Source organism: Prionailurus viverrinus, chromosome C1 (assembly GCF_022837055.1).
Source record: "Prionailurus viverrinus isolate Anna chromosome C1, UM_Priviv_1.0, whole genome shotgun sequence".
In the NCBI taxonomy this organism is placed as follows: Eukaryota; Metazoa; Chordata; class Mammalia; order Carnivora; family Felidae; genus Prionailurus; species Prionailurus viverrinus.
In genome coordinates, this window is record NC_062568.1 from 109,966,641 (window position 1) to 109,991,338 (window position 24,698).

General features: G+C 48.3%; 1 protein-coding gene across 6 annotated transcripts; it reads left to right on the forward strand.

Moving 5' to 3' along the window:
- Positions 1-589: 589 nt before the first annotated feature.
- Positions 590-17,460, forward strand: ITGA10 (integrin subunit alpha 10). 6 transcript variants are annotated; one of them, XM_047873419.1, is made up of 30 exons: positions 590-719; positions 2,343-2,454; positions 2,636-2,745; positions 2,953-3,044; positions 3,269-3,383; positions 4,603-4,730; positions 4,897-5,045; positions 5,710-5,860; positions 6,065-6,230; positions 6,363-6,436; positions 6,665-6,809; positions 6,994-7,142; positions 7,368-7,511; positions 7,640-7,843; positions 8,140-8,270; positions 8,815-8,981; positions 9,074-9,216; positions 10,495-10,608; positions 10,809-10,894; positions 11,050-11,191; positions 11,361-11,453; positions 11,613-11,689; positions 11,835-11,924; positions 12,343-12,421; positions 12,588-12,701; positions 12,960-13,040; positions 13,193-13,306; positions 14,599-14,694; positions 14,974-15,087; positions 15,384-17,460. In XM_047873419.1, exons 1-30 carry the CDS (start codon positions 590-592, stop codon positions 15,447-15,449), a joined length of 3,576 nt encoding a protein of 1,191 aa, XP_047729375.1. In that variant the 3' UTR covers positions 15,450-17,460. The 6 variants fall into 6 exon arrangements, 5 of the variants coding, with proteins under 5 accessions (XP_047729375.1, XP_047729376.1, XP_047729379.1 ...); XM_047873420.1 differs by having other exon boundaries at positions 607-719; positions 7,643-7,843; XR_007155162.1 differs by lacking the exons at positions 12,343-12,421; positions 14,599-14,694; positions 14,974-15,087; positions 15,384-17,460 and having other exon boundaries at positions 607-719; positions 13,193-13,304.
- Positions 17,461-24,698: the final 7,238 nt, after the last annotated feature.

A 24,698-nucleotide genomic window follows, 5' to 3' on the forward strand; every position in this document is an offset into this window, starting at 1 on the left:
ACTTCACGGTCCCAGCTTTAGAAGTTTATAGCCTCGTGGAGAAAAGGGGGTCTAATATTAAAGTAATTGTGCCAGTTCCACAAAGCACACCCCGTACCGGTTCATAGTTCCTGGTCCCTCCAAAAGCTGTGAGGCCACAAGGCAACATAGGCTGAGTCACAAACAGTGAGACTGGCAAGGTTTGGTTTGTGGGCTGGCTGTGTTCACATGTTGGGACTCCTGGGTGGGAGGGGAAACGATATGGCTGTTACCAGTTCTCTCATTTTCCATTTCCCGGGGTGAGATAAATAAGGTTAAGAAGTAAAAAGTATCTGCCTCCCATGCCTACTGTCTATTCCAAACCCGAGGGAAGCATTACTGCCTGGCAACCACAAAGGATAGAAGAAAAAGGAAGAAAAAGAAAGGGCAGAAAGTCCAGAATTGTGTTCTTTGGATAGTGACACGATGCCTCCAGGGGGCAGCACCAGGGCAGAGAAATAGGCTGAGATGGCTCGGTCCTTTCCTTGGTCTGGGGCTCCCCGGAGTTCCCCACCATCACTCCTCCCATTCCTTCCAATTTTATTTTTAGCTGCCAGTGGGAGGGGGCAGGATGGGAGGGAAAGTAAAGAAAACAGAAAAGGAGAGGGACAGAGGCACAGAGGACTTCTCACACGGAGAACAACCAGGCATGGGACTCCCCGACATCCTTCACCTGCTCTTGCCCGTGATGTTCCTGACAGGTGAGGGAGGTTAACTTCTTGGTTTCCGGTGGAAGTGGAAGGTGTATGGGTTGTTTGGCATTGGGACCTTTGGAGCTGACATCTTTGGGGGTTAGGGTGAGAGGTTAACACATTCTGCATTTCGTGTGTGTATGTGTATGTGGTGGCGGGGGGCGGGGGCATTCCTTCTTAGGCCCACACATTATGAGTGCTTCGGTATTGAGACTGGCAGGGCCTTGTGTCAGCTCTGGGTCCAGTTGGCTAAAATATTTAAGCCCTGCAAGAGTAAGTGGTCCCAAAAGAAATAAGATGTGACCTTCCACGTGGCTAATCTGATTCCTATTATCCTCCTGCCAACCTCCTTCTACCCGTGGTGGTCTCTGGAGCCTGAGGCATAAATGTGTGGTCAGAACTCTTGGTTTATCTAACCAGTGAGTTAGTTGCTGGTCATATGGCTCTGCCAGTTTCCTGGATGCAAAAAAAACAAAAAAAACAAAAAAAAAACTCACATAGAAAACACCTTTCTGAAAAGGAGCATGGTTTGAGACAGAGCTTACAGCCATGGGTGGTGGGGGTGATAGGGGTGGCCTGAGGGGGTTGCTTGAAAGGAAAGAGCAAGACCTAGTCAGGGAAAGACCATGGGAGGGACTGTAGGCCTGGAATTTTTCCTCACCAGTGCCCTGTAATCTTTGTTTCCTAAAATACCACCTCTGATTTCTTTAAATTTATTTTATTTTATTTTTAAGTAAACTCTGAGCCCAATGGGAGGCTTGAACTCATGACCCTGAGATCAAGAGTAGCATGCTCTACTGACTGAGCCAGTCAGGCACCCCATTCTAGCTCTGATTTTAAAGGGATTGGGGTTGCAGGGAAGAATCAGCCAGGATATGAGTCAGGGGAGGGTCTTTAGAGTGGGCTGAAATTTAAGAAATACAGGTATGCAGGGGGCAGTTGGGGGGGGGTGAGTTAGAAAAGAAGCGGGCTGTGGGAAACTTTGGGGTGACGGGTCTCTTGGTGAGGATGGATGGCAAACCATACGTGTGGGCAGTCGAGTAGCCCCACCCAGTTAATTACCACTGAGGTTTTCAGAACTGGAATCAAGCAGAGACCTAGACGCTGGAGAAAGAGAGTGAGAGTGTGGCAACGACACTGGGAGTCAGAAAGAGACAGAAAGAGGAGAGACCTAGCCATGCAGTACTCCCTAGCCTCCTCTTGTCCTCCCTGAAGTCCTGGGTTTGGGGAGAATCTGGAAGGCATAGTTGTTCTGGGCTTCAGAAAGGCCCTCTCCCTCTTTGACTCTTACAGCTTGTGGGGGAGGATGTGTAGGGGGAATGATGTGGAAAAGAGGAACTTGACCCTTCCAGACATGTCTGTGAATGAGATTTCAGAGGTGGGAATGGAAATACAGCTGTGCACCAGCATGGCAGAGGGCCACAGGTTAGACATCTGGACCCAAATACTGGAAGGAGACCATCCTTGCTTGGATTTCTGAGTACATGATGTTGACAGAGGCCAGGACAACTTCTGAGTAAGAAACAGGGATATAGACTGAGATATGAGTATTCCCTTTGCGCTTCTTTCTGGTTGTGCCTCTCTGGGCATTCATTAACCACTCCGACTGCTTCTGCCGCCCCCCACCCCCAGGTCTATGCTCCCCCTTTAACCTGGATGTACACCGCCCACGCCTGTTCTCAGGGCCACCCGAGGCTGAATTTGGATACAGTGTCTTGCAACATGTTGGGGGTGGACGTCGATGGTGAGGAAGAAACCAGAGGGTTTGGGACTGTGGTAGAGCTCTTAAACGGGAGGCGAGGCGGATGGCAAGGCCACTGTTAGAAGTGGCTGGGGATCCAGGCTTGCTACACCCATGCATTTTCCCTCCAGCCTGTCTCAAAGGTCATGTTCACACAATGCTGATACTCGTGTCCTCCTCCCAGGATGCTGGTGGGTGCCCCCTGGGATGGGCCTTCAGGCGACAGAAGGGGGGACGTTTATCGCTGCCCCATAGGGGGCTCCCACAGTGCCCCATGTGCCAAGGGCCACTTGGGTAAGAAGATGCCTCGGTCTTCTACTCCTACCCCCTAACCTGCTACACTAATAGCTTTGACCCCTTATACCTCACCCTACCCCCATATCCCACACACTCCCTATCTTTGACTTGATCCTGATCTCATCCTCTCTCCTAATCACCCTAAAGCCAAGCACCCCATGTGTGACCCCATGGTCTCATTCTCTTCCACCCCCTTGCAACCAGGTGACTATCCACTGGGAAATTCATCTCATTCTGCTATGAATATGCACCTCGGAATGTCTCTACTAGAGACAGACAACGATGGGGGATTCATGGTGAGCTAACGAAAGGGTGGTGGTGGGGCCTCTGAAGGATTTGGCAGAGAAAAGAGCAGTACGGTAAGGGGACCTAGTCTATCTGGAGGGGTCAAGAGGTTTAAAACCCTAGAAGGCAAGGAGGGGAATCCCAGGGAGTGGTTTCAGCGTCTCCTTTGACTAGGAGTGTGTGCTGAGAGAGCACTCCCAAGCCTGGGAGTAATATTTCTCCCAACTCTCCCCAGGCTTGTGCCCCTCTCTGGTCTCGTGCTTGTGGCTCCTCTGTCTTCAGCTCTGGGATATGTGCCCATGTGGATGCTTCGTTCCGGCCCCAGGGAAGCCTGGCACCCACTGCACAACGTGAGCCAGAAGAAGGGCCCGAAGGACTCAGTCCCCAGAACTGGGTGCAGGGTGGGAAAAAGATGGGTCAACACGGTTTGATGCTGGACAGGGGGCCTGCATCGCTTTCCTCGTTGCTACCTAATGTGCCTAAAGCTCCATGTTTCCTAATAGATTAGAATTCAGGGGGCATCTGGGTGGCTCAGTCGGTTGGGCGTCCAACTTCGGCTCAGGTCATGATCTCACAGCCAGTGGGTTCGAGCCCCGTGTGGGGCTCTGTGCTGACAGCCCACAGCCTGGAGCTTTGCTTTAGATTCGGTGTCTCCCTCTCTGTCTCCCCCTTCCCTGCTCACACTCTGTGTCTCTCTCTCTCTTAAAAATACACATTGAGGGGCGCCTGAGTGGTGCAGTCGGTTAAGCGTCCGACTTCAGCCAGGTCACGATCTCACGGTCCGTGAGTTCGAGCCCCGCGTCAGGCTCTGGGCTGATGGCTCAGAGCCTGGAGCCTGTTTCCGATTCTGTGTCTCCCTCTCTCTCTGCCCCTCCCCCATTCATGCTCTGTCTCTCTCTGTCCCAAAAATAAATAAACGTTGAAAAAAAAAATTTAAAAAAATACACATTGAAAAAAAAAAAAAAAGAGTTCAGACTCTTTGCCAGGGCATCAAGACTCCATGAACTGATCTAACCAACGTCAAAAAAACCCTCTCACTATACCCTCCACACCCTATGCCTTTGCCAGAGCATTTCCCTCCTCATTCTATTTGTCATCTATTTTTATACCTCCGTGTCCTTTTAAAGTGTTCTCCAGGCAAATGCTCTCCTCTCCTCAAACATCTTTCTATTGCTTACGTCTTTGATTCCCCACAATCAGAACTGACCTCTTCTTCTCCCAAAGCACAGAGTGGTGCTCTGTTTCTACCTAGCACTTAATTCCCCTCCTTCTCTCTCCCTCCCCCTCTTTCTTCTCCTTCTCCTTCTCCCTTTCCTCTCTTCCTCCCCCCTCTCCCTCCTTCTTTTTCTACTTCTTCTTCTTCTTTTAGTAAGTTGTATGTATGCCTGTGTCCTCTTTTATTCATTTCTGCATTTACCCAGGGCCTGGTATACTACCTTCCTTGCATGTTCGGAAGCGCCAAATAGTTGTTTGAATGGAACGTGCCCTCCTGTGACTTCTTCCCTTGTTGCCTGCGTGCCCCATATCCTTCTACCCCTCTGTTCCCCATCAGCATACCCCTCTTCCTAGGCTGTCCCACCTACATGGATGTTGTCATCGTCTTGGATGGCTCCAACAGTATCTACCCCTGGTCTGAAGTTCAGACTTTCCTACGAAGACTGGTAGGGAGACTGTTTATTGACCCGGAGCAGATACAGGTAAGAGAAGGCAATGTGGATGGGCTTGGACAGGGAGAGACGGGGAGAGAAGGAGGTAAATGTAGGTAGTGTCTTCAGTAGTATCCAAATGCCCATCTCCCTGCCCCCACATATTGTCTTTTCCCTCAGCACACACATTCCATGTGAGTGCACGCTTTATTCTCAGGTGGGACTGGTACAGTATGGGGAGAGCCCTGTGCACGAGTGGTCCCTGGGAGATTTCCGAACCAAGGAGGAAGTGGTGAGGGCAGCCAGGAACCTGAGTCGGCGAGAGGGACGAGAAACAAAGACGGCCCAAGCAATCCTGGTGGCCTGGTGAGGCATTGGGAAGGGGAGCCTGGGAGGCCAAAGTGGGGAGGGCCTAGAAAGGTTAGGGGAGGGTTTGGAGTCCACTGTGTCCATCCCAAAATGTCTTGCATGCTTTTCTTTGTGTGCACTTTTGGGGAAGGCTAAGCTGGCCGTCACTGCATACCCTTCTCGTCACTCTCTTCAAAGTGTACGTCTGTGTCTTTCCACATCCCTGATTTATGTTATTTATCTCCGTAGACAGAACTCTCTCTATCCCTGCCCTCCCGCTTTGATCTTGACCCTCAGACTCTCCACCACTTATGTCCTTGCCCACTTGCCAAACATGATTCAGAACTCATCTCTGGGAAGACTTCCCTGTCCTGACCACCCTCCTTTATTCCCCATTCTCTGGATATTTGTCCTCTCCCAAATGTAACTTTTGCTGAATGAATCTATGAACGAATGGCATTTATACTTATGTGCATTGAGGATATGCTGCTGCCCATGCTCTATGACATTCAAACATTTTAGCCCTTCCTGTGTGCCAGTCTCCACTGTCAGGGAGGTGAACTAAAAGGCAAGATGCCTGACCTCAGTGAACTGCTGACAGTGGGGTGTGTGTGTGTGTGTGTGTGTGTGTGTCTGTCTGCATACACGTGATCACACCTCACTCTTTTCTCTCTCTTCTCAGCACAGAAGGATTCAGTCCATCCCGCGGGGGCCGGCCAGAGGCGGCTAGGCTGCTGGTTGTTGTCACTGACGGAGAGTCACATGATGGAGAGGAACTTCCTGCAGCCCTAAAGGCTTGTGAGGCTGGGAGAGTGACCCGCTATGGGATTGCGGTGAGAATCTACTCCAGATCTGGAAGGATGGAGGGGGGATGGTGACACCGAGGACGGGGAACTTCAAGAAGATAGGCATTAATGACTCCCCAAAGGCCAGCCTCTTCTTTTCCCTTCTTTCACTCTAGTCGGCTGTGTTGTGTACCAGCTGTAACACCTCACTCCCCACAGCTAACTGACCCCACCTTACTCTCCTGACCCCAGGTCCTTGGCCACTACCTCCGGAGACAGCGAGACCCCAGCTCTTTCCTGCGGGAAATCAGAACTATTGCCAGTGATCCAGATGAGAGATTCTTCTTCAACGTCACAGATGAAGCTGTACTGACAGACATTGTGGACGCGCTGGGAGACCGGATTTTTGGGCTTGAGGGTAATGACTTCCTTGAAGAAATGGGGGAGAGGGTAGGGAGGAGTTCTGGGTGTAGGCAGGGTTCTGGAGTGAGTTCAGTGAGTCAAGGAAATGTCTTTCCTGATATTGCCTTGATATTTTCTCATGCTCAAGGGTCCCGTGGAGAAAACGAAAGCTCTTTTGGGCTGGAAATGTCTCAGATTGGTTTCTCTACTCATCGGTTGAAGGTTGGACAGACTCTGACCCCTCTCAACATCTGACTCCTCTCCACCTCAGACTCAGACAACTTCAACCCAGAGCTCTTCTAGATTCTTCCTTTAACCAATGTCCATACCGACCTTCCCATGCCTTCCAACTGCCCCCAGCATAGTCTTAGTGACCCTCTCACTCCTGGAGCTTTTACTCTTTATTTCCTGTTGTCTTTTCAAGCGACCCCATCTGTTTCTGCCATACAGGATGGGATTCTCTTTGGAATGGTGGGGGCCTATGACTGGGGGGGCTCTGTGTTATGGCTTGAGGAAGGTCACCGCCTTTTCCCCCCACGGACGGCCCTGGAAGATGAGTTCCCCCCTGCTTTGCAGAACCATGCAGCCTACTTAGGTAAGTAGCAGAGGGTTGCAGGGAATTAGGGGGTGAGGATGAACTGTTTCCCCAGTGGGGGGTATGAGAGCAGTTTCTCACCAATCTGCTACTTTCCTTGGGACCTCGTCCTGTGCCTTTAGGGACCCCTCCTACTCTGACTCCATCTTTTTTCCCTTTCACCCGATTCCCTGCCCACTTCTAGGTTACTCTGTTTCCTCCATGCTTTTGCGGGGTGGACGCCGCCTCTTTCTCTCAGGGGCTCCTCGGTTTAGACATAGAGGAAAGGTCATCGCCTTCCAGCTTAAGAGAGATGGGGCTGTGAGGGTTGCCCAGAGCCTCCAGGGGGAGCAGGTAGGGCATCCAAGAGAGGGTGGGACGCTTGGATCCTGAGGGGCCTTCAGGCTGTGGGGGAGGAATGGGAAGGACCAAGAGAGGATCCTGAAAAATCTTTGCTGAGTTCTGGTTGGCGGAGTCTGTCGGGTGTGAGAACCACGCTGGCAGGCTGGCCAATGCTTCTCACTTGTCCACAATCACCTTCCTTTTTCCCTGGGGTCACCGCTCCCCGCCACTCCCCAGATTGGCTCCTACTTTGGCAGTGAGCTCTGTCCATTGGATACGGACGGGGATGGAACAACCAATGTCTTACTTGTGGCTGCCCCCATGTTCCTGGGACCCCAGAACAAGGAGACGGGCCGTGTTTATGTGTATCTGGTGGATCAGGTGAGACTTGCTGGGGTCTGTGGTGGGGGCGGTGGAGGGAAGGAGGGAGGGAAGGCACGTATGTTCACTGGCTGGCTGAGAGGTTGGGGCCACCAGATCAGCGTCTTCTGTCTTCTCCCCTCCGCCAGCAGTCCTTGCTGACACTCCAGGGAACACTTCAGCCAGAACCCCCCCAGGATGCTCGGTTTGGCTTTGCCATGGGTGCCCTTCCTGATCTGAACCAAGATGGTTTTGCTGATGTGGCTGTGGGGGCGCCCCTGGAGGACGGGCACCATGGAGCACTGTACCTGTATCACGGCGCCCAGAGTGGGATCAGGCCCCGTCCCGCCCAGGTCAGGAGCGTGCAGAGAAAGCAGGGGCATGGGTGGGAGGAAGGAGAAGGGGGTGTGCTCCTTGTTCGTCGTTGTTTCCCTGGCCTTGAGACCCAAACTGGACAAGTGCTTTTTTATCAGTAGTCAAAAAGGTGAGGTGGTAGGGTAGGGTACAGGTTGCTGTACTAGGGACTCCTAAGTACAGACTAGTGTCTCTTATTCCTTCTTATTCTCTTACCCCTTGTTGTGTGCCGGGTGGGCGGCCGGGGTCACCAGGCGTGAGAGTCCCTGCTCAGTCTCCCCTCTCTTCCTCTCAGAGGATTGCTGCTATCTCCATGCCACAGGCCCTCAGCTACTTCGGCCGGAGTGTGGATGGCCGGCTGGATCTGGATGGAGATGACCTGGTAGATGTGGCTGTGGGTGCCCAAGGGGCAGCCGTTTTGCTTAGGTGAGCAGTCCTAGCTCAGGAGGCTGTGGACAGCATAACCTAACTGATAAAAGCAAAGGCTTGTGGGGGCGCCTGGGTAGCTCGGTCGGTTAAGCAACCGACTTGGGCTCAGGTCCTGATCTCACGGTTCGTGCGTTTGAGCCCCGCATCGGGCTCTGTGCTGACAGCTCGGAGCCTGGAGCTGCTTCAGATTCTGTGTCTCCCTCTCTCTCTGCCGCTCCCCCACTCATGCTCTGTCTCTCTCTCTCTCAAAAATAAATAAACATTAAAAAAAAATTTTTAACGGGAATAATAACAGAATCTACCTCATAGGTTTGTCGTGAAAGTTAAATGCAATAATCATGAAAGATCTTAACACAGTGCCTAGCACATGGCAAGTGCTTATTCAGTGTTAGCTATTATCTTTCTGCCTGAAGGTTCCGGCGGGGAGGTGACACGTGTACATCTAGCCTCTCATTCTTTCCTTTGACCTCTGGGAGGCAAGCACTGAGGATCACCTTTCTCCAAGGGCTTTCCTCTTACTGCTAGAATTTCTTGATCCCAGCTCCCGGCCCATTGTCCACCTGGCCCCCTCCCTGGAGGTGACCCCTCCGGCCATCAGTGTGGTTCAGAGGGACTGCAGCCGGCGAGGCCAGGAGGCAGCCTGCCTGTCTGCAGCCCTTTGCTTCCGAGTGACCTCTCGCACCCCTGGCCACTGGGATCGCCGATTCTGTGAGTGACCGGAGCGTCCTAAGTAACCCTTAAGCCCACCTGCCTTGGTCCCTGGACCCCTCTCCACCCTCGCTCCTGCCTGCCCCATCCAGATTTGCGGTTCACAGCGTCACTGGACGAGTGGACCACAGGGGCTCGTGCTGTGTTTGACGGCTCAGGCCAGAGGCTGTCCCCTCGGAGGCTCCGGCTCAGTGTTGGGAACGTCACTTGTGAGCAGCTGCGCTTCCACGTGCTGGTGAGGATGGGCAGGAAGACAGGACAGACTGCAAATATTTTACCATGTTCTGGTATTAAAGTGGTTTGAACTCTTTGGAAAAAATGGCATAACATTAAGTACCAAGATTTCAAATTCCCAAATTAGAAACAAGATTTTTAAGTCAGGAAGAAATTTAGTAAAAATTCAAGGATAAAAGGAAAGGTTAATAGAAAAACAAAAATATTGTAAAAAATAGGATTTCCCCTGCTACCCCAAGGTAGGTTAAAAAAAAAATACGACCACCCCCCTCCCCACTCTCAGTATTTCTCTTAGAAAAGTCACCCAACCCTGAATACAGGGTCTCACACACAAAGACAAATAGCTTGATTTGCAGATCAGCCTCTGGGATCTTATACTGGCCCCAGTTAGAGGAAGGAAGGAAGGAAGGAAGGAAGGAAGGAAGGGGAGAGAGAGAGAGAAAGAAAGAAAAAGAAGAAAGAAAGAAAGAAAGAAAGAAGAAAGAGAAAGAAAGAAAGAAAGAAAGAAAGAAAGAAAGAAAGAAGAGAGAAATTATGTAGTTAGAGATCCATAAATACTGGCATCCAAACGAATGAAAACATCCCGGCTTTGGTATGGCTACGGAAATCTGGAAACTGTTCAAGAGGACACTGGCTTTGCGAGAGAGGGAGTCAGGTGGTGGGGAAGGCAACACAAAGGCTCTAAGCAGAGGTAAAATAAATAATTGGGACGCATCCATAGCAAACACCGTGTATAATACTGAGGCAGGTGCCTCAAACAAAATACACATATAGGTTCTTGATCCGAATAACACAAGTGCAGGTTCTTGATCAGATTAACGCACATACAGGTTCTTGTTAAGAGTTGTCTGGTTGTCTAGTTGGCTCTGTGTCGGGGCCTGGGAGTGAGGGGCAGGCTGGCTGGAGGAGGAATTTCTGCTGGGTCTGGCAAGAAAGCCAGAGCTGAAGCTGGGGCAGTGAGGAAGTTCAGACTCTGGAGGCAGGCTGATCTGGGTTTGAAGCCTCACTCTGCCGGTCACCACTCGTGAACTCTGGCAGGTCACATAACTTGCACCCCACAGGTTCCCTGCTTACCCGAAAGGAAGAGATACTAATAATAACTACAGTGTGGGAGTTGTATTGGAATTAAAGGTAATAGTGCTGATAAAACCTCAGGACAGTACCCAGCACATAGAAGGTGTTCGGTAATTGATCACTGTAATAATCACGTTCTTATGGGGGCCTGGGCTGTACCCCTAACCCCTGGCTCCCCATAATCCTTGATTCTGATTTGCCTTAGGATACCTCAGATTACCTCCGGCCAGTGGCCTTGACTGTGACCTTTGCATTGGACAACACCACGAAGCCAGGACCTGTGCTGGATGAGGGCTCACCTACCTCTATACGAAAGCTGGTCAGCGATGCCAAGCCCTGCCCTGCCCCTGGGTCCCAGTACTGCCCTTCTCAGTGAATTCAAGAGACACGGAGGGCCGAGACCTAATTTCACAGCCAAATCTGACCTGGGCACCTGCTCTTTTCTTTTCCCTTTCCCCCTAATTCCATGCTTTTCTGCTTGCCTTCCTATCAGGCCTCAGCCCCTTCTCTCCCCTCTAGGTTCCCTTCTCTAAGGACTGTGGCCCTGACAATGAATGTGTCACAGATCTGGTGCTTCGTGCTGATATGGACATCAGAGGCTCCAGGTGGGATGGATGTGAACTGGCCAAACCAGGGTGACCTGAGACAGACCAGAAGGAGCTTGAAGGGAGCTGGAGGGTTGTTTCTTGCCCAGAAGAGTAGAAGTGATGCCTTTGGCAGCTTTTCAACTCCTGGGCTCTCCCTTATCCACCCCTCCTAGGAAGGACCCTTTCGTGGTTCGAGGCGGTCGGCAGAAAGTGCTAGTATCAGCAACTCTGGAGAACAGGAAGGAAAATGCCTACAACACTAGCCTGAACCTGAGCTTCTCTAGAAACCTCCACCTGGCCAGTTTCACACCTCAGGTACCTGGGGGAGGAGATTTGGGAGGAGTCGGGGAAGGAGGGGGAGGAAGATTGGGGTATTGGCCTAGGCTGCAAAAGTCTCTGGAGAAAGGCTCAGTGTTGAGAGGCTGTGGGCAGGAGACACTTGACGGCTTCAGCTCCAGCCCCCGCCACATTCCTCTGCCCTCAGAGGGACAGCCCCGTGAAGGTGGAATGCACAGCCCCTTCCCCTCATGCCCGGCTCTGCAGTGTGGGGCACCCTGTCTTTCAGGCTGGAGCCAAGGTGAGTAGGGGCCCAGGATGAGAAAGGGGTTCTGAGAGAACAGGGGCTGGAACCTGCGGGTCCTGGGAGTTTAGGGAAGGAGGCCCACGAGGCCTCCTGTTCTTCTGTGCTGGCCCCATCAAGAGGACCATGCCCTGACCCCAAACCACCTGCCTCCAGGTGACCTTTCTGCTGGAGTTCGAGTTTAGTTGCTCTTTCCTCCTGAGCCAGGTCCTCGTGAGGCTGACTGCCACCAGGTGGGAACAAAGGGAGCTTCCTCCCAGCCTCTCCTGTGGAGTCTTGAGGGGGGAGGGGGTTGGTGGAAACAGCGGTGACTCGTCTCCTCCAGAGTGGGGTGTCTTAGAGTGGGCTGGGATGTGAGCCTCTCCCCCAACCCCACAGCAATAGCCTGGAGAGAAACGGGACCCTTCAAGATAACACAGCCCAGACCTCAGCCTACATTCATTACGAGCCCCGCCTCCTATTCTCCAGGTATGGCTCAGCTCCCCACTAGGACCCCGTCCGTCCTGACCCCAGACCCCTACTCTGTGTTTTCTCCATTTCCTTCCATGTGTTTCAGTGTTTTCCCCAAATGCAAACCCTTGGGGCTGCTCCATCTTTTTGCCCTGAATCCCACTCAAGTCGAACCTTTTGAGCATCTTACTTTCCTAGGTATAGGGCTTGGCTCTAGGCCCTAGGGATTGGAGCTGGGGCGAAGGGTAGGGGGTGCAACCATAAAGTTTGTACCAGGTCTACGTCACATTCCATTTCTGTCTTCTTTATGTACCCCCATCCCTTTATCCACGTGCTGGCCCTGCCTTCCCTGAATCCATGTCTGTGTGCTGATCATGTGCCCCTGTGTCTGTGTCATGGCTGTGACCCTGTGCTTCCTGACTCGGTGTCCACGCAGTGAGTCCACTCTGCACCGCTATGAGGTTCACCCATATGGGCCCCTCCCAGTGGGTCCCGAATTCAAAACCACTCTTAGGGTGAGAAGCTGGAGGGGCCTTGGCATGAGCAGGGGGAGGGGGAGGAGTGCTGGGCAAAGGAGGGAAGAGTCTCTCTTCGATTTCCAGTGGCATCTAGGGTGAAGAGGAACAGATGAAGAAAGGTCTTCTGTGTCCCACCTCTTCCCACTTCCAATCCTCCTCTTAGGTTCAGAACCTTGGCTGCTATGTGGTCAGTGGCCTCATCATCTCAGCCCTCCTTCCAGCTGTGGCCCATGGGGGCAATTACTTCCTGTCATTGTCTCAGTTCATCACCAACAATGTGAGTCCAGGCTAAGGGTGCATGGAACCCTGCCACCTTGATCTGGTGAACTTACCCAGCTCCTTCTCTGTTGGGGTCACTGCCATCAGGGCTCCTCTCTCTGGGAGGCCTTTCTTTTACACATGTGCCTTCTTTGGGGGAGAAAGAGAGGGATTGCCCAGGGAAGAACCACGGAGCGTGGGTAGCATGCTCCTGGTCACCCTGGAATAGCTGGCCTCTCACCATCAAGAGGGTGGCTCAAGTTGCATCTCCCTCTAGGCAAGTTGCACAGTACAGAACCTGACCGAGCCCCCAGGACCCCTTGTGCACCCCGAGGAGTTTCATCACACAAACAGACTGGTATGGCTCACAAGAAGGTGAAGAAGGTGTCCAGAATGGGGATGCAGTGGGGAGCGGTAGTGTTTGGAGCCTTGGGACGGGGGCGGAGCCTGGAGTGGGGAGCAAGGGATTTTTCCATCCCAAGACCCTGATCTGTCTCTCTCTTCTGGAAGAATGGGAGCAACACTCGGTGTCAAGTCGTGAGGTGCCATCTTGGGCGGCTGGCAAAGGGGACTGAGGTCTCTGTTGGACTACTGAGGCTGGTTCACAATGAGTTTTTCCGGAGGGTAAATCTTTTCTTCTATTTTCCTCTTCCACTACGGCCTGGAACTTCAGCATAGGTTTTGGAATTGACTCATGTTCAAGTTCCAACTTTGCCTCCTACTAGCTTTTTGGACCTTGAGCAAGTTATTTAATCTCCCTGATTCTTACTCTTTCTCTCTAAAATGGGGAAGATAATACCTACTTCATGAGGTTGTAAGGAATAAAGGAATAATTAGATGGACTCATTAAAGCTAGTTATTCTCCTTGTATTTTCCTGTTTATCATCCCTTAGTGCTCTATCAATAATCAACATTTATAGGATACCTAAATTCAATCAACTAATAATCCACCATGTGCCTACTATATAAAAGGACCTTTATTTGGCAGACACTGAGGAGAATATCCCCAACATTTGTCACCATGCCTTACTCATTATAGTGACTTAATACATTTCTGTTAAATGCATGAATTAACAGTTGATTATTACATGCCTGATATGTACTGGTGGGTAATGGAAGGCAAGATCATATAGCCGAAAGGGATCTAGGTTATGAAAGTTCTCTAAAGCTGGAGAGATGAAGTTGAACTTAATATGATAGACAGTCAGGAGTCAGTGTGAGTTTCTGAGCATGGAAATGGCACCTTAATTATAACAGCTATGTGGTACTAAGGGCTATCTCCTTTGAATAGCACACGGCATATTTTATAGGAAAGTTATGTTGGAGACACCATCCTTCCCTAAGTCTGATTCTCTCCTTATTGCTCTTTGGTATCCTTTCTTCATTCATTTACTTATTTTTTTTCAATAAAGATTTATTGAGAAACCAGTATGTACTTAGCACGGTGCTAGGCACTAGGCACTGGAGACATCTAAATTTATAGGACACACACACAAAATAAATCAATAAATTTATAGGACACTGCTCTTGACCTTGAGGATCTTATAGTCCAGTGGCGAAAGAGAAGCAAAGAGAATATTATGACCTAATCCAGGCTGATAGGGGTTAGGAGGAAACACCTCCCTAATTCCAAGAGGGGTTGACATCTAAACTTCAACCTGGACACCTGGAGGGCTAGGGGTTAGCCAAAGGAAGGGGAGTTAACTAATATTGGGTAGAGCCAACACCACATATGAAGGACCAGAGGCTTTCCATCTGTTACCCTTCCTCTCTCTCTCCATTGGTCTCCAACCTTTTCTTCTGGTCTGGAAGGCACCGGAAGTTGTACCTACTGGCCTCATCTTTGCCATTGGGGTTCCAAGAGCCACACCACCTGATGATGGCTCACTTTGTCTTCCCATCCACTTGCGCCACAGGCCAAATTCAAGTCCCTGACGGTGGTCAGCACCTTTGAGCTGGGAGCTAAGGAGGGCAGTGTCCTACAGCTGCCTGAAGCCTCTCGTTGGAGTGAGGTGGGACTGGAGCCCGAGCCCGAGAGCTGTGCAAAGAGTGAGGGTGGGGTTGGCAGAAGGGCGCGGGGGGAGGGGGGACTTTTTCATAACTGAGACCATCCTCATTAGGCAGCAGCTGACGTGTCACAAGTGATCGATCAGGAGGCGGGGGTCCCACTGCCTTTATTCCTGCCTCGGTTTCTTTCTTTTTATTCTTTCATTTCGAGGTTTTGCTATCATGTGGGCGAGCCTAGCTGGGAGAAAGGGCACAAGTGTGAAACAAGTCTCCTTCCCCTACAGAGCCTGCTGGAGGTGATTCAGACCCGCCCTGTCCTCATCTCCCTGTGGCTTCTCATCGGCAGTGTCCTGGGAGGGCTGCTCTTGCTTGCTCTCCTTGTCTTCTGCCTTTGGAAGGTAGGCACTGCCTCAGTGGGAGTAGGGGGCGTGATGCCCACGAGTTGAGGGCTCCCTGATTATAGCAGGGAGAACCGGGTTTGTGATGGGCCGCTAAGCAGGCTGTGGGTGTCCTGCCAGGAGCTCTTTCACTATACTCCACAAATGTTGGTTGAATTAAGCTAAGCCAAATAAAATAAATCAGAATCTCATTTTTGGAAGCAAAACAAAAGTGAAGACTTCAGATATGTCCGAGGGCTGTTGGCAAGGTGTCCAGGCAGGATATTTGGCGATGACTCTTATCTCTTCCTCTACAGCTTGGCTTCTTTGCCCGTAAGAAAATCCCTGAGGAAGAAAAAAGAGAAGAGAAATTGGAGCAATGAATGTAGAATAAAGCCCTAGAAAGTCCTCCTTGGCGGCTTCTCCAAAAGACTTGCATAAGAGCTGAGGTTTGGGGGCTCGGACAAGAAGCTTCTAGACTGTCTCCCCAGACCTGCAGCCTGACTTGACTTTTGAGTCATGAGGATGCTGCTGGCAAGAGATGAGGCCTTACCTCAGACCAGAGGGGCTGACACCAAAACCAGGAACACTCTCACCCTGTGCTTCCTCACCATCCCGGTTCCACGGCCAACACCGGGGCCTTGGTTTGGGGCCCCATTTCCCTTATCCCAGGAATCAAGAATTTTTCGCCTATGGACCCTGACTCCTTTCAGATTCCCCCTATATCCTCCCTCAAAATTGGAGAAGATGGGGGCCATTTTCCTCCATTCCCCTGCCTCTCACCTTCCTGCCTGCTCCCCACTCCACAGGAGGGAGCCAATGTTGGCTTCAAAAAGTAAAGTCAACATCTGCTGCTTTCCTGTGGAGTCGGGTGATTCAGAGCGCCGGATGGGGAGAGTCAACAGGAAAAAAGGAGGGAGGAGGAAAAGCCACAAGAGACATTCTGTACAATTCCAAGGAACAGAGAAGCCTTTAGACGGGCAACTGCCATCCCCCTGAAACCTGAGACTTTGTGGTGCGCTGGCCCGCCCTCAGGTGCCTGGGAAACTGAGCTGCCCCAGTCCTGCTGGGCCAGGGTTTCCCAACTCGCAGCCTTCCCTGGGAGCAAAGCCAGGGCCGGGTGCCCCCAGGTGGCTAGTCCTGGAATAGCAGAAAATGGTCCTGTTGTCGCGGTCATGGCCAGTGGAGACAGCTGGGTCCCTAGGCAGTGTTTTCTCCTCTCTCGGACCTCACACACTCTTGAGCCCTCGTTGGGGCCTCCTTATGGAAACCAGAGAGAAGGGAGAGGATTTCTTCTTGATGGTGGGAATCCCTTTCACCAGCTTTGGGATGCAGCCACTCCGTGGGGTCCAAACGAGTCAGGCCTGCATTAACCAAGAAGCCCAAGTGGGTGGCAGGAGGTCTCTGGGGAGCAAGCCCTTCCTTGCTCAGCACTGGTTATGTAGCACCAATAGCCACATGTTTCTGGGGCAACTGCAGTCATTCCTGTAGGGCTTCTCTGGTGGAATCAGTTTGCCAGCCCTTGCCTGATATCTACCGGAAATTCCCAATTTCCGTCTCTGGGCCACCCCACCATTTTTTGTGGTCATGGCCAGTAGAGATAATTAGATTCTCACCAACTACTGGGTGACTTATATTTCTTTGTAATCAAAGAAATTGTTACTGGTCTCCAAGGTGCGGCTCTGACAGCCATTTGAAGAATCAGCACCCATTGAGAGCTGAGAAGAGAGGAGACCTGATTGGGCCGTTGACAAGCAGCCACAGAACTTGTCCTCCAGGGCTGTTCTCGAGGCCTGGCCTCAATGTTTATTTTGGCATGTTTCCGGCCTTTTGCACAGGGCTTTGTCTCTGTTTCCCAGCAGGGTGAACAGTATATCAGATGGTCAGAACAAATAAAGTTCAGTGTCAAATGACTTCTGGTTCTCTTTGAGTTCCCTAGGATATGGACTGCTCAGGAATGGTGAGAGGTAGATTCTTGGACCACCCGAGACCTTATACAGTTGAGTTCCTGGAAGGCAAAGTTATGACATACTTGAAATATTTTCTGTGACTCTCCCACTGGAGATGCATTCTAGCCTCCTGCAGTCCTTACCTTACATATGTGATTATAGAGTATAAAATGTGTAGGTTGGTAGGCACACAGGCCTAGATTGAAACCCTGGGTCTGCCATTATTAGCTGTGTGGCCTCAAGCCAGTCGTAACTACTCTGAGGCTCAGATAACAGTAAGATAACAGTACAGTGGTCGAGAATGAAGACAGACTTGGCTTTAAATCTCAGCTATACCACTTAAAAGCTGTTTGACCTTGGACAGATTTAACTTTGCTAAGTCTTGGCTTTCTTGTCTTTAGACTTACTAGGGTTGTGAGGACCAAATGAGATAATCCAAGTAAAGTGAGCATATACTAAATACTCAATAAAGGTTAACTGTTCTAAAAATACTTTGTTATAAAATAATCTACCTTACTGTGTATTGTGAGGATTAAGTGAGAGGGTGTATTGAAGCACCAGCTGGTGTTCCTAGTCTGGTGACCCACCTGTCTTTCACAGGCCCTGAAGATTTATTTCTTCTATGTGCTATTGTCTCCTACCACGGAATCTTATCCTATGCCTCATCCCCCTTGAAATAAGCCCTCATGCCCATTAAGGCGATAATTAGCTAATTAACTTAAGGTTCTAATGGTAGAAATCAAATCTATTTTATTTTTTTAGAGATCCAGTGGTCTAGTACCCTCAAGGAACATGTGCACTTAAGCAAAAGCCTTCTAGAGACCACACCTCTCCCTCTGTTGCCTAACTCTGAATATGGTAGACTGGCCAATAGGCAGGGACGAAAATTCTGTGGCAAGCTGGTGAACTATTTTGTGGCAGGAGCAGTCCATGGTGACCCCCAGTGCACTTCATACAGGCTATCATTTGATCAACCTTTATGGAGCATACTGTTTCTGAGGCTGGGACTGAGACCATGGTTATGTGGACAGATCTCCCTTCTTTACCCCTAGTGGGATTTCTTTGAGGACTGGTTCATCTAATTCTTTGTCCTTGTGATTAAGAGAGCATTTTAAATATTTTTCCCCACCTAGAGATCCCTGTCTTCTCTATCTTTCAGCCTTCGAGTGGGACTTTCTCTAACCCCAACCTCTTCCTGTGGAGCAGAGCCAGCTTGAGAAGCCCCTGTAGAAAACAACAGACTCTCTTCAGACACAGGAGTGTTCCTTCCTTTCTTCTCATGGTTTCTTCTCTTTTTCTCTTTTAAAGTGTATTTACTTTTGAGAGAGAGAGACACACACACAGAGTGTGAGCGGGGATGGGGCAGAGAAAGGGAGACACAGAATCTGTAGCAGACTCCAGGCTCTGAGCTGTCAGCACAGAGGCTGTAGCGGGGCTCGAACTCACGAACACACCGCGAAATCATGACCTGAGCCACCCAGGAGACCCTCAGGGTTGCTTCTTTATTCCCTCCTTCATCTTTCATTTGTTCACTTGTCAGACATTAAGCACCTAATACGTGCCAGGCAATGAGAACTATGTAAAACACAACTCTCACCATCAAAGGGCCCAGTCTACTAGGAGAAACGAACATGGAAACAATGGAAATACAGAGAGGCGGTTGCTATATAACATAGCAGTAAGTATTAGAAGTGTATCTCGCACAAGAGGCATATTTTTTGGGCAGGGGTGGCAAGGTTGTAAGGGAAATCTTTACAGAAAAAACATAACTGGCCTGAGGGGCCAGCAAGTGTAAGAGAAGGCATTCCAGAGAGGATTAATTACTAGTCTGGAAGGGAAATTTAGTGGATTAGAACAGCCTAAGCATTGGGCTATTTGTGAACCTAGTGAGTGATGAGACTGGAGAAGGGGAGTGGGCTTTAATCTGCATTTGAGTGGGTTGGCTCTGGCCACAGGGAAGAAAAAGTGTTGGGGAATCTTTGAGTGTGACAGTCAAGAAAGAAATCTTTTTTTTAAAAAAATAGGCTCCAGGCCCAACATGGTGGGGCTTGAACTCACAATCCTGATTCTGTTGCATGCTTTACTGACTGAGCTAGCCAGGTGTCCCAAGAAAGAATTTTTGAGATGTCATGGCACGGGGACAGGACCTGTGGGCACAAGGAGCTGCACTTTTACTATCTGACACTGATGGTTGTGTGTTTAGTGCTTAAGGGGGAGAGGATGTGCAGGGAGCATTTGATCATACATGTCTTCTTTTTCTCTGGTGCTTATCATTCAGTTCCATATTAACTATCAGTGAAATGTACACGCTGTCGTGAGACCCTTTAAGAATGTAGCAACAAGCATGCATTTGATCATTATCGAAACTATGCAGGCCATAGGTCAGCCTTCTGGGCTGAAAGTGAACATTTTTCTGCTTCTATCCCTCATCACTACCCCCCCCCCCCGCCTTAACCATTTTTCGGTCCTTAAATCTTTAAGGTGGTCGAAAGGCAAAGGGCTCATCTTCTGTAACTTCTTTAAGCTGACAGCCTATCTGTGGGTTGGCATGTTCAGGTAAAATTTTGATAGTTTGAGGATAAAAGAAAGGCTTCTGGAGAGTCCCATAGACCAGAAAGAAACATTTTTTTTAGCAGTAGAAATATCCCTGTATGTGCTGGTATCAGGGTGACTTCATGTTGGGTTTGGTTAAAGGTGGCCACTGTATGCTTGACTAAAGCCTCTACTTGTAATCTTACATCCATAGAGGTGGCTTCCAGGATCTATATGGCTAAGGGATAAAACCATTAAGAAGCTTTGTTTTAGGTCTAGCCCTAACAATATCCTAATCACGAGGAGTCACTAGCAAGTGGGAGAAGACTTGTCTGGTAATATGGGCATCCCCAAATGTATCATACAATCAGTCGTAAGAAAAGTGGGGCCATCCACTATCTCCATAAGTCCATAGTTAACTCCATGGAGTGGGATACACTTTGACTTTTAAGGAGTGATTTCGCTATCCTAGCCACATAGAATTGATCAACGTTAACTACTGAGTTACAAAATTGTTGGGGAGTCTATCCATTGTCCAGCGGTTTAATTTTTTTTAATGTTTCTTTATTTTTGAGAGAGAGAGAGAGAGAGAGAGAGTGAGCACGGGAGGGGCAGAGAGAGGGAGACACAGAATCTGAAGCAGGCTCCAGGCTCTGAGCTGTCAGCACAGAGCCCGACACAGGGCTCGAACTCATGAACCTTGAGATCATGACCTGAGCCAAAGTTGGATACCTAACCGACTGAGCCACCCAGGCGCCCCTGTCCAGCTGTTATGGGGTCTCTTTTATTATCCCCACAGAATAATAAGAAAGAGGATTGTCTATATATGAGCTATTATGGCAATTTCTCTGAAGTCTACCTCAAGTTGTCTAGCTTAAGTAAACAACAAACATTTAAAGACAATTAATCAAAAAGAATCTAACATCCAAAAGGATGTGTTATTGAAACACAATTTTGGGGCGCCTGGGTGGCGCAGTCGGTTAAGCGTCCGACTTCAGCCAGGTCACGATCTCACGGTCCGTGAGTTCGAGCCCCGCGTCAGGCTCTGGGCTGATGGCTCAGAGCCTGGAGCCTGTTTCCGATTCTGTGTCTCCCTCTCTCTCTGCCCCTCCCCCGTTCATGCTCTGTCTCTCTCTGTCCCAAAAATTTAAAAAAAAAAAAAAATGTTGAAAAAAGAAACACAATTTTTCTCCCTAAATTCACCCTTATTTCCAGAGATAGCCGAATCAAGACTAATTTGTTTGTAAAACCAGTCCAGTTTTAATAAACTTGGCCTAATTATTTACATAAGCTCAGCAAGAATAGTGATTGATCATGTAAGATTTTTTTTTTTTAATTTGCTTTGCTGGAAATTTTTATAAGGAATTTTTAAATTGAAATTTTAATAGCCTCTTGAGGCCAGAGCCAAGCCAAAGAGTTGTCATCAGACTTGCCTGCAGTACCTGTAGGTTTGGGTGTATTCCTCTTCCGGAGGTCCCCAAATATCCTGAGGTTTCCTGCATCTGCAAGGAAGTGACATCCTTTACTCCTGGGAACTCTGTAAGCAAGGTATCAGGGCAATATTTCCAAGGGGGCTTATTGGTTCCATAAAGTCAACCTTAATTCCTTAAAACTATCTATGCATGTGTCTCTCAAATATGACATTTTGTAACCATTGTTTCCAATGGTGTCTTGTTACAAGAACAGATTCTTACTGAATTTATGCAATAACTGTCATTGCCATGGAAGAAAGATTATTTATTATGAGTTTCTGAATTCTGGAGGGTTTAGGTAAGGAGAAAAAATGCTTCAATTTGTTCACAAAAGAATGTCTTATATTACTGTAAGTCATGGATATTTTAAGAGAAAACTTCCTCAATCTAAAAGAGCAAATGTTAGAGAACCAGCAATGTTTCAAATAACAGTCATAAAAACCTATAATTATCTTCCTCAGTTTATTCAGTCCTATGTTATTAATTTTTGTTCTGTTTGAATGCAGCTTTCCCATTTCCCAATTTCCCATCTGGAAATTCTTATCCAGTTCAGTTTTATGATTTTAAAGATACCAAAAACCTATATTTGTTAAAAGTCCTTTTTCTGAATCTCCTTGAAGACAAGATTTATTCTGTAAGAGCCTCAGAACAATAACTATAAATGACAAAAGATTCAAACATGGACATGGTTAAAGATCTGATTATGAGAGTTCATTACAATGCAACTGACAAGGAAATTCAGTTGTTCCTATGACACATAACACTTTAGTAATTAGAATGTCAAGTGATGACCTTATACCAGACAATATGAAACTTCAAGGAATTTCATATAATTTCATAACATTTCTGTGGAAATGCTGGAGTTCGGAGCAAGTGGTCAAGAAACAATTCTTGAGGGGCAGCTGGGTGGCTCAGTTGGTTAAGGGTCCAACTCTTGATTTTGGCTCAGGTCATGATCTCACGGTTTGTGAGATGGAGCCCCACGTAGGGCTCTGCTCTGTCAGCACAGAGCCTGTTTGAGATTCTCTCTCTCCCTCTCTCCTCCCACCTCAACTTGCGCATGTGTGCACTCTCTCTCTCTCAACATAAATAAACATTAAAAAAAAAGAAGAAGAAAGAATTCCTCAGACATCTTCAGTGCAAATAGGTGGTTTTATTAAAGTACAGGGACAGGACATGTGGGCACAAAGAGCAGCACTGGTGTTGTGAGGGGTGACTGATTATATCCTTATAAGTTGGGAGGGGGTTAGGGATAGCATAAGACTCTAAGGAATTTGGAAGCAAGGTTTCCAGGACCTTGAGGGGCTAGCTATTGTTAGGAAAATGTCATTTATCACTGTCTAATAGAACCTTAGTCATGAGACCCTTCAGATGTATATCAATGGGCCATATGCTTGGAGGATGACTGCTAACATATATTGTGTGTATGTGAGGGGGGAGGGTAGAGATAAAGGAAGTTTCCAAAGGAATTTTTATATGTGGCTCAGTCGGTTAAGCCTCCGACTTTGGCTCAGGTCATGATCTTGCAGTTTGCGAGTTTGAGTCCCACATTGCCTCTGTGATGACAGCTTGGAGCCGGCTTTGGATTCTGTGTCCCCCCCACCCCTCTCTCTGTCTCTCTCTTTGCCCCTCCCCCACTCGTGCTCTGTCTGTCTCTCTCTCAAAAATAAATAAACATTTTTAAAAAAATTGAGGGGGACCTGCAGGATCCTGGAGGTTGGGATAATGTTAAGCTAAGATTGCCTTTTGCCTCTAGCAAAGTGTAGTCAAACCTAGGTTTGCGACCATAATTCATTCCGGAAAGAAGAACCATTGGCTCCGTTGTGATCATGTGACTTTCGGTGTCACGTACCACTCGTATTGCAAGACATTGCTCATTTACCGAGTTAAAATTTATTACAAATGTTTGCTTCTCTTGCAGAACACTCGCAGAACAAGTTCCTCATGATCCAAAATTTTATTTGTATTGGTATCAGGGCAGTTGAGTTCCTAGAGGAAGGTCACTCTTCCTGTCTCAAGGACCTGTCAATGAGCTGTAAGTTGTAAGGAAATTTAATTTTTTCCTTCTGACTTTGTTTCCCACATCAGTCTCTAGAACAGTTATAGCGTTTGCCCAAACAACAGAACCCAAGGCTTACCACTATCTGACACTGCTTCCAGAATACGTGACATACCAAGTAAACAAGCCTAATTAGTCAGAAAGACTTCATTTACCATTTAAATCTGAAGATGTTTGTTCAAAACCTTAGAAAGTTTTAAAGCACATATCTACATAGGATTACACATCATTATAAATTTAATATTTACATTGAACCAAGGTGGCAATAAGGCATTCTATAGGAAGCTATACAGTCATTAGCAAAACTTGGCTCCTTTAACATTGAGAAGTTTTAACTTTCTTAAGTAATCGAAGACCTGATAAAGACAAAACACAGAAGTGTTGGTTTTCTGGGAAGAGAAAAGAGAAAAAAAACCTTTGTTTACACTTTCTTATCAAGAGTAGACCAACAGTCCAAGAAAACTTGTCTTCTTAACAAAGAGAAAAGCAGAATTTCAATCTTGCACCAGTGTGCTTTTCAAACCCATTCATTTCAACCTTGGTCCTGACCATACATAAAATTCTTTCCTAAAGGAGCAAAGGTATTATATAACCTCCTTATATAAGAGGATTTCTGGATGAATGATGATGGTAAGCTTTCTGAGGCCAGGAGCCATACCCTGTCCATCTTTGCCGTGATAGACATCATCTGTCAAGTACAGGTGGGAGATTAAAGGAGACAGTATGGCAGGAGGCTGTCAGGAATAGCTTCCTAGGAGAGGCTCCACACCTCCACAACATTCATCTACCCAACAACTGGGTTGGGAGAGTAGTAGTGTCTACATCGCGGAAGTGAACAACTGAGACACAGGCTAAGCAAACTGCCTGATGCCACCCAACTACATGAGTGGTGAATGTGAGATTAAAACTTGGATTTGTCTGGCTCTGAAATGCCTTCCACAACACTAAAACCCAGAAGAGAGAGACAAAGGGGGACCTTCACAGATCTGTACAAGTTGATCCAATCACCAGATTATGAGATTATTCAGAGGCCAACATGTAACCCTTGGGGTTTTCTTTCTCATCTCATTCTTACAGCTGCCTGCATGGATGTTTTTTGATAAACATATGGCTTCCTTTTAAAAATTTTTTTTTTAACGTTTATTCATTTTTGAGAGATGGAGAGAGACACAGCATGAGTGGGGGAGAGGCAGAGAGAGAGAGAGGGAGACACACAATCTGAAGCAGGGTCCAGGCTCCGAGCTGTCAGTACAGAGCCTGATGCGGGGCTCTAACTCACCAACCTTGAGATCATGACCTGAGTGGAAGTCAGATGCCCAACTGACTGCGTCACTGGGAGCACCCCTATATGGCTTCCTTTTTTTTTTCTAGAAAACACAATTTCTCAATGACAAAAGTTGGATACTTATCCAAACTAAGGAATATATAGCGATCACTAAGTGCTCAGCCTGGAAAGACCATTGTATTGCAACTAGTTCTGTCTGTAAAGACAGTAGGATTATAAAATCAAAAGACAAGATGGACTATTTTCTGCTGAACCAAGCATATCTAAAGCACATTAGAAGTTTGCAATATTTTGTATTTTAAGAAATGCTGGGGCGCCTGGGTGGCTCAGTCTGT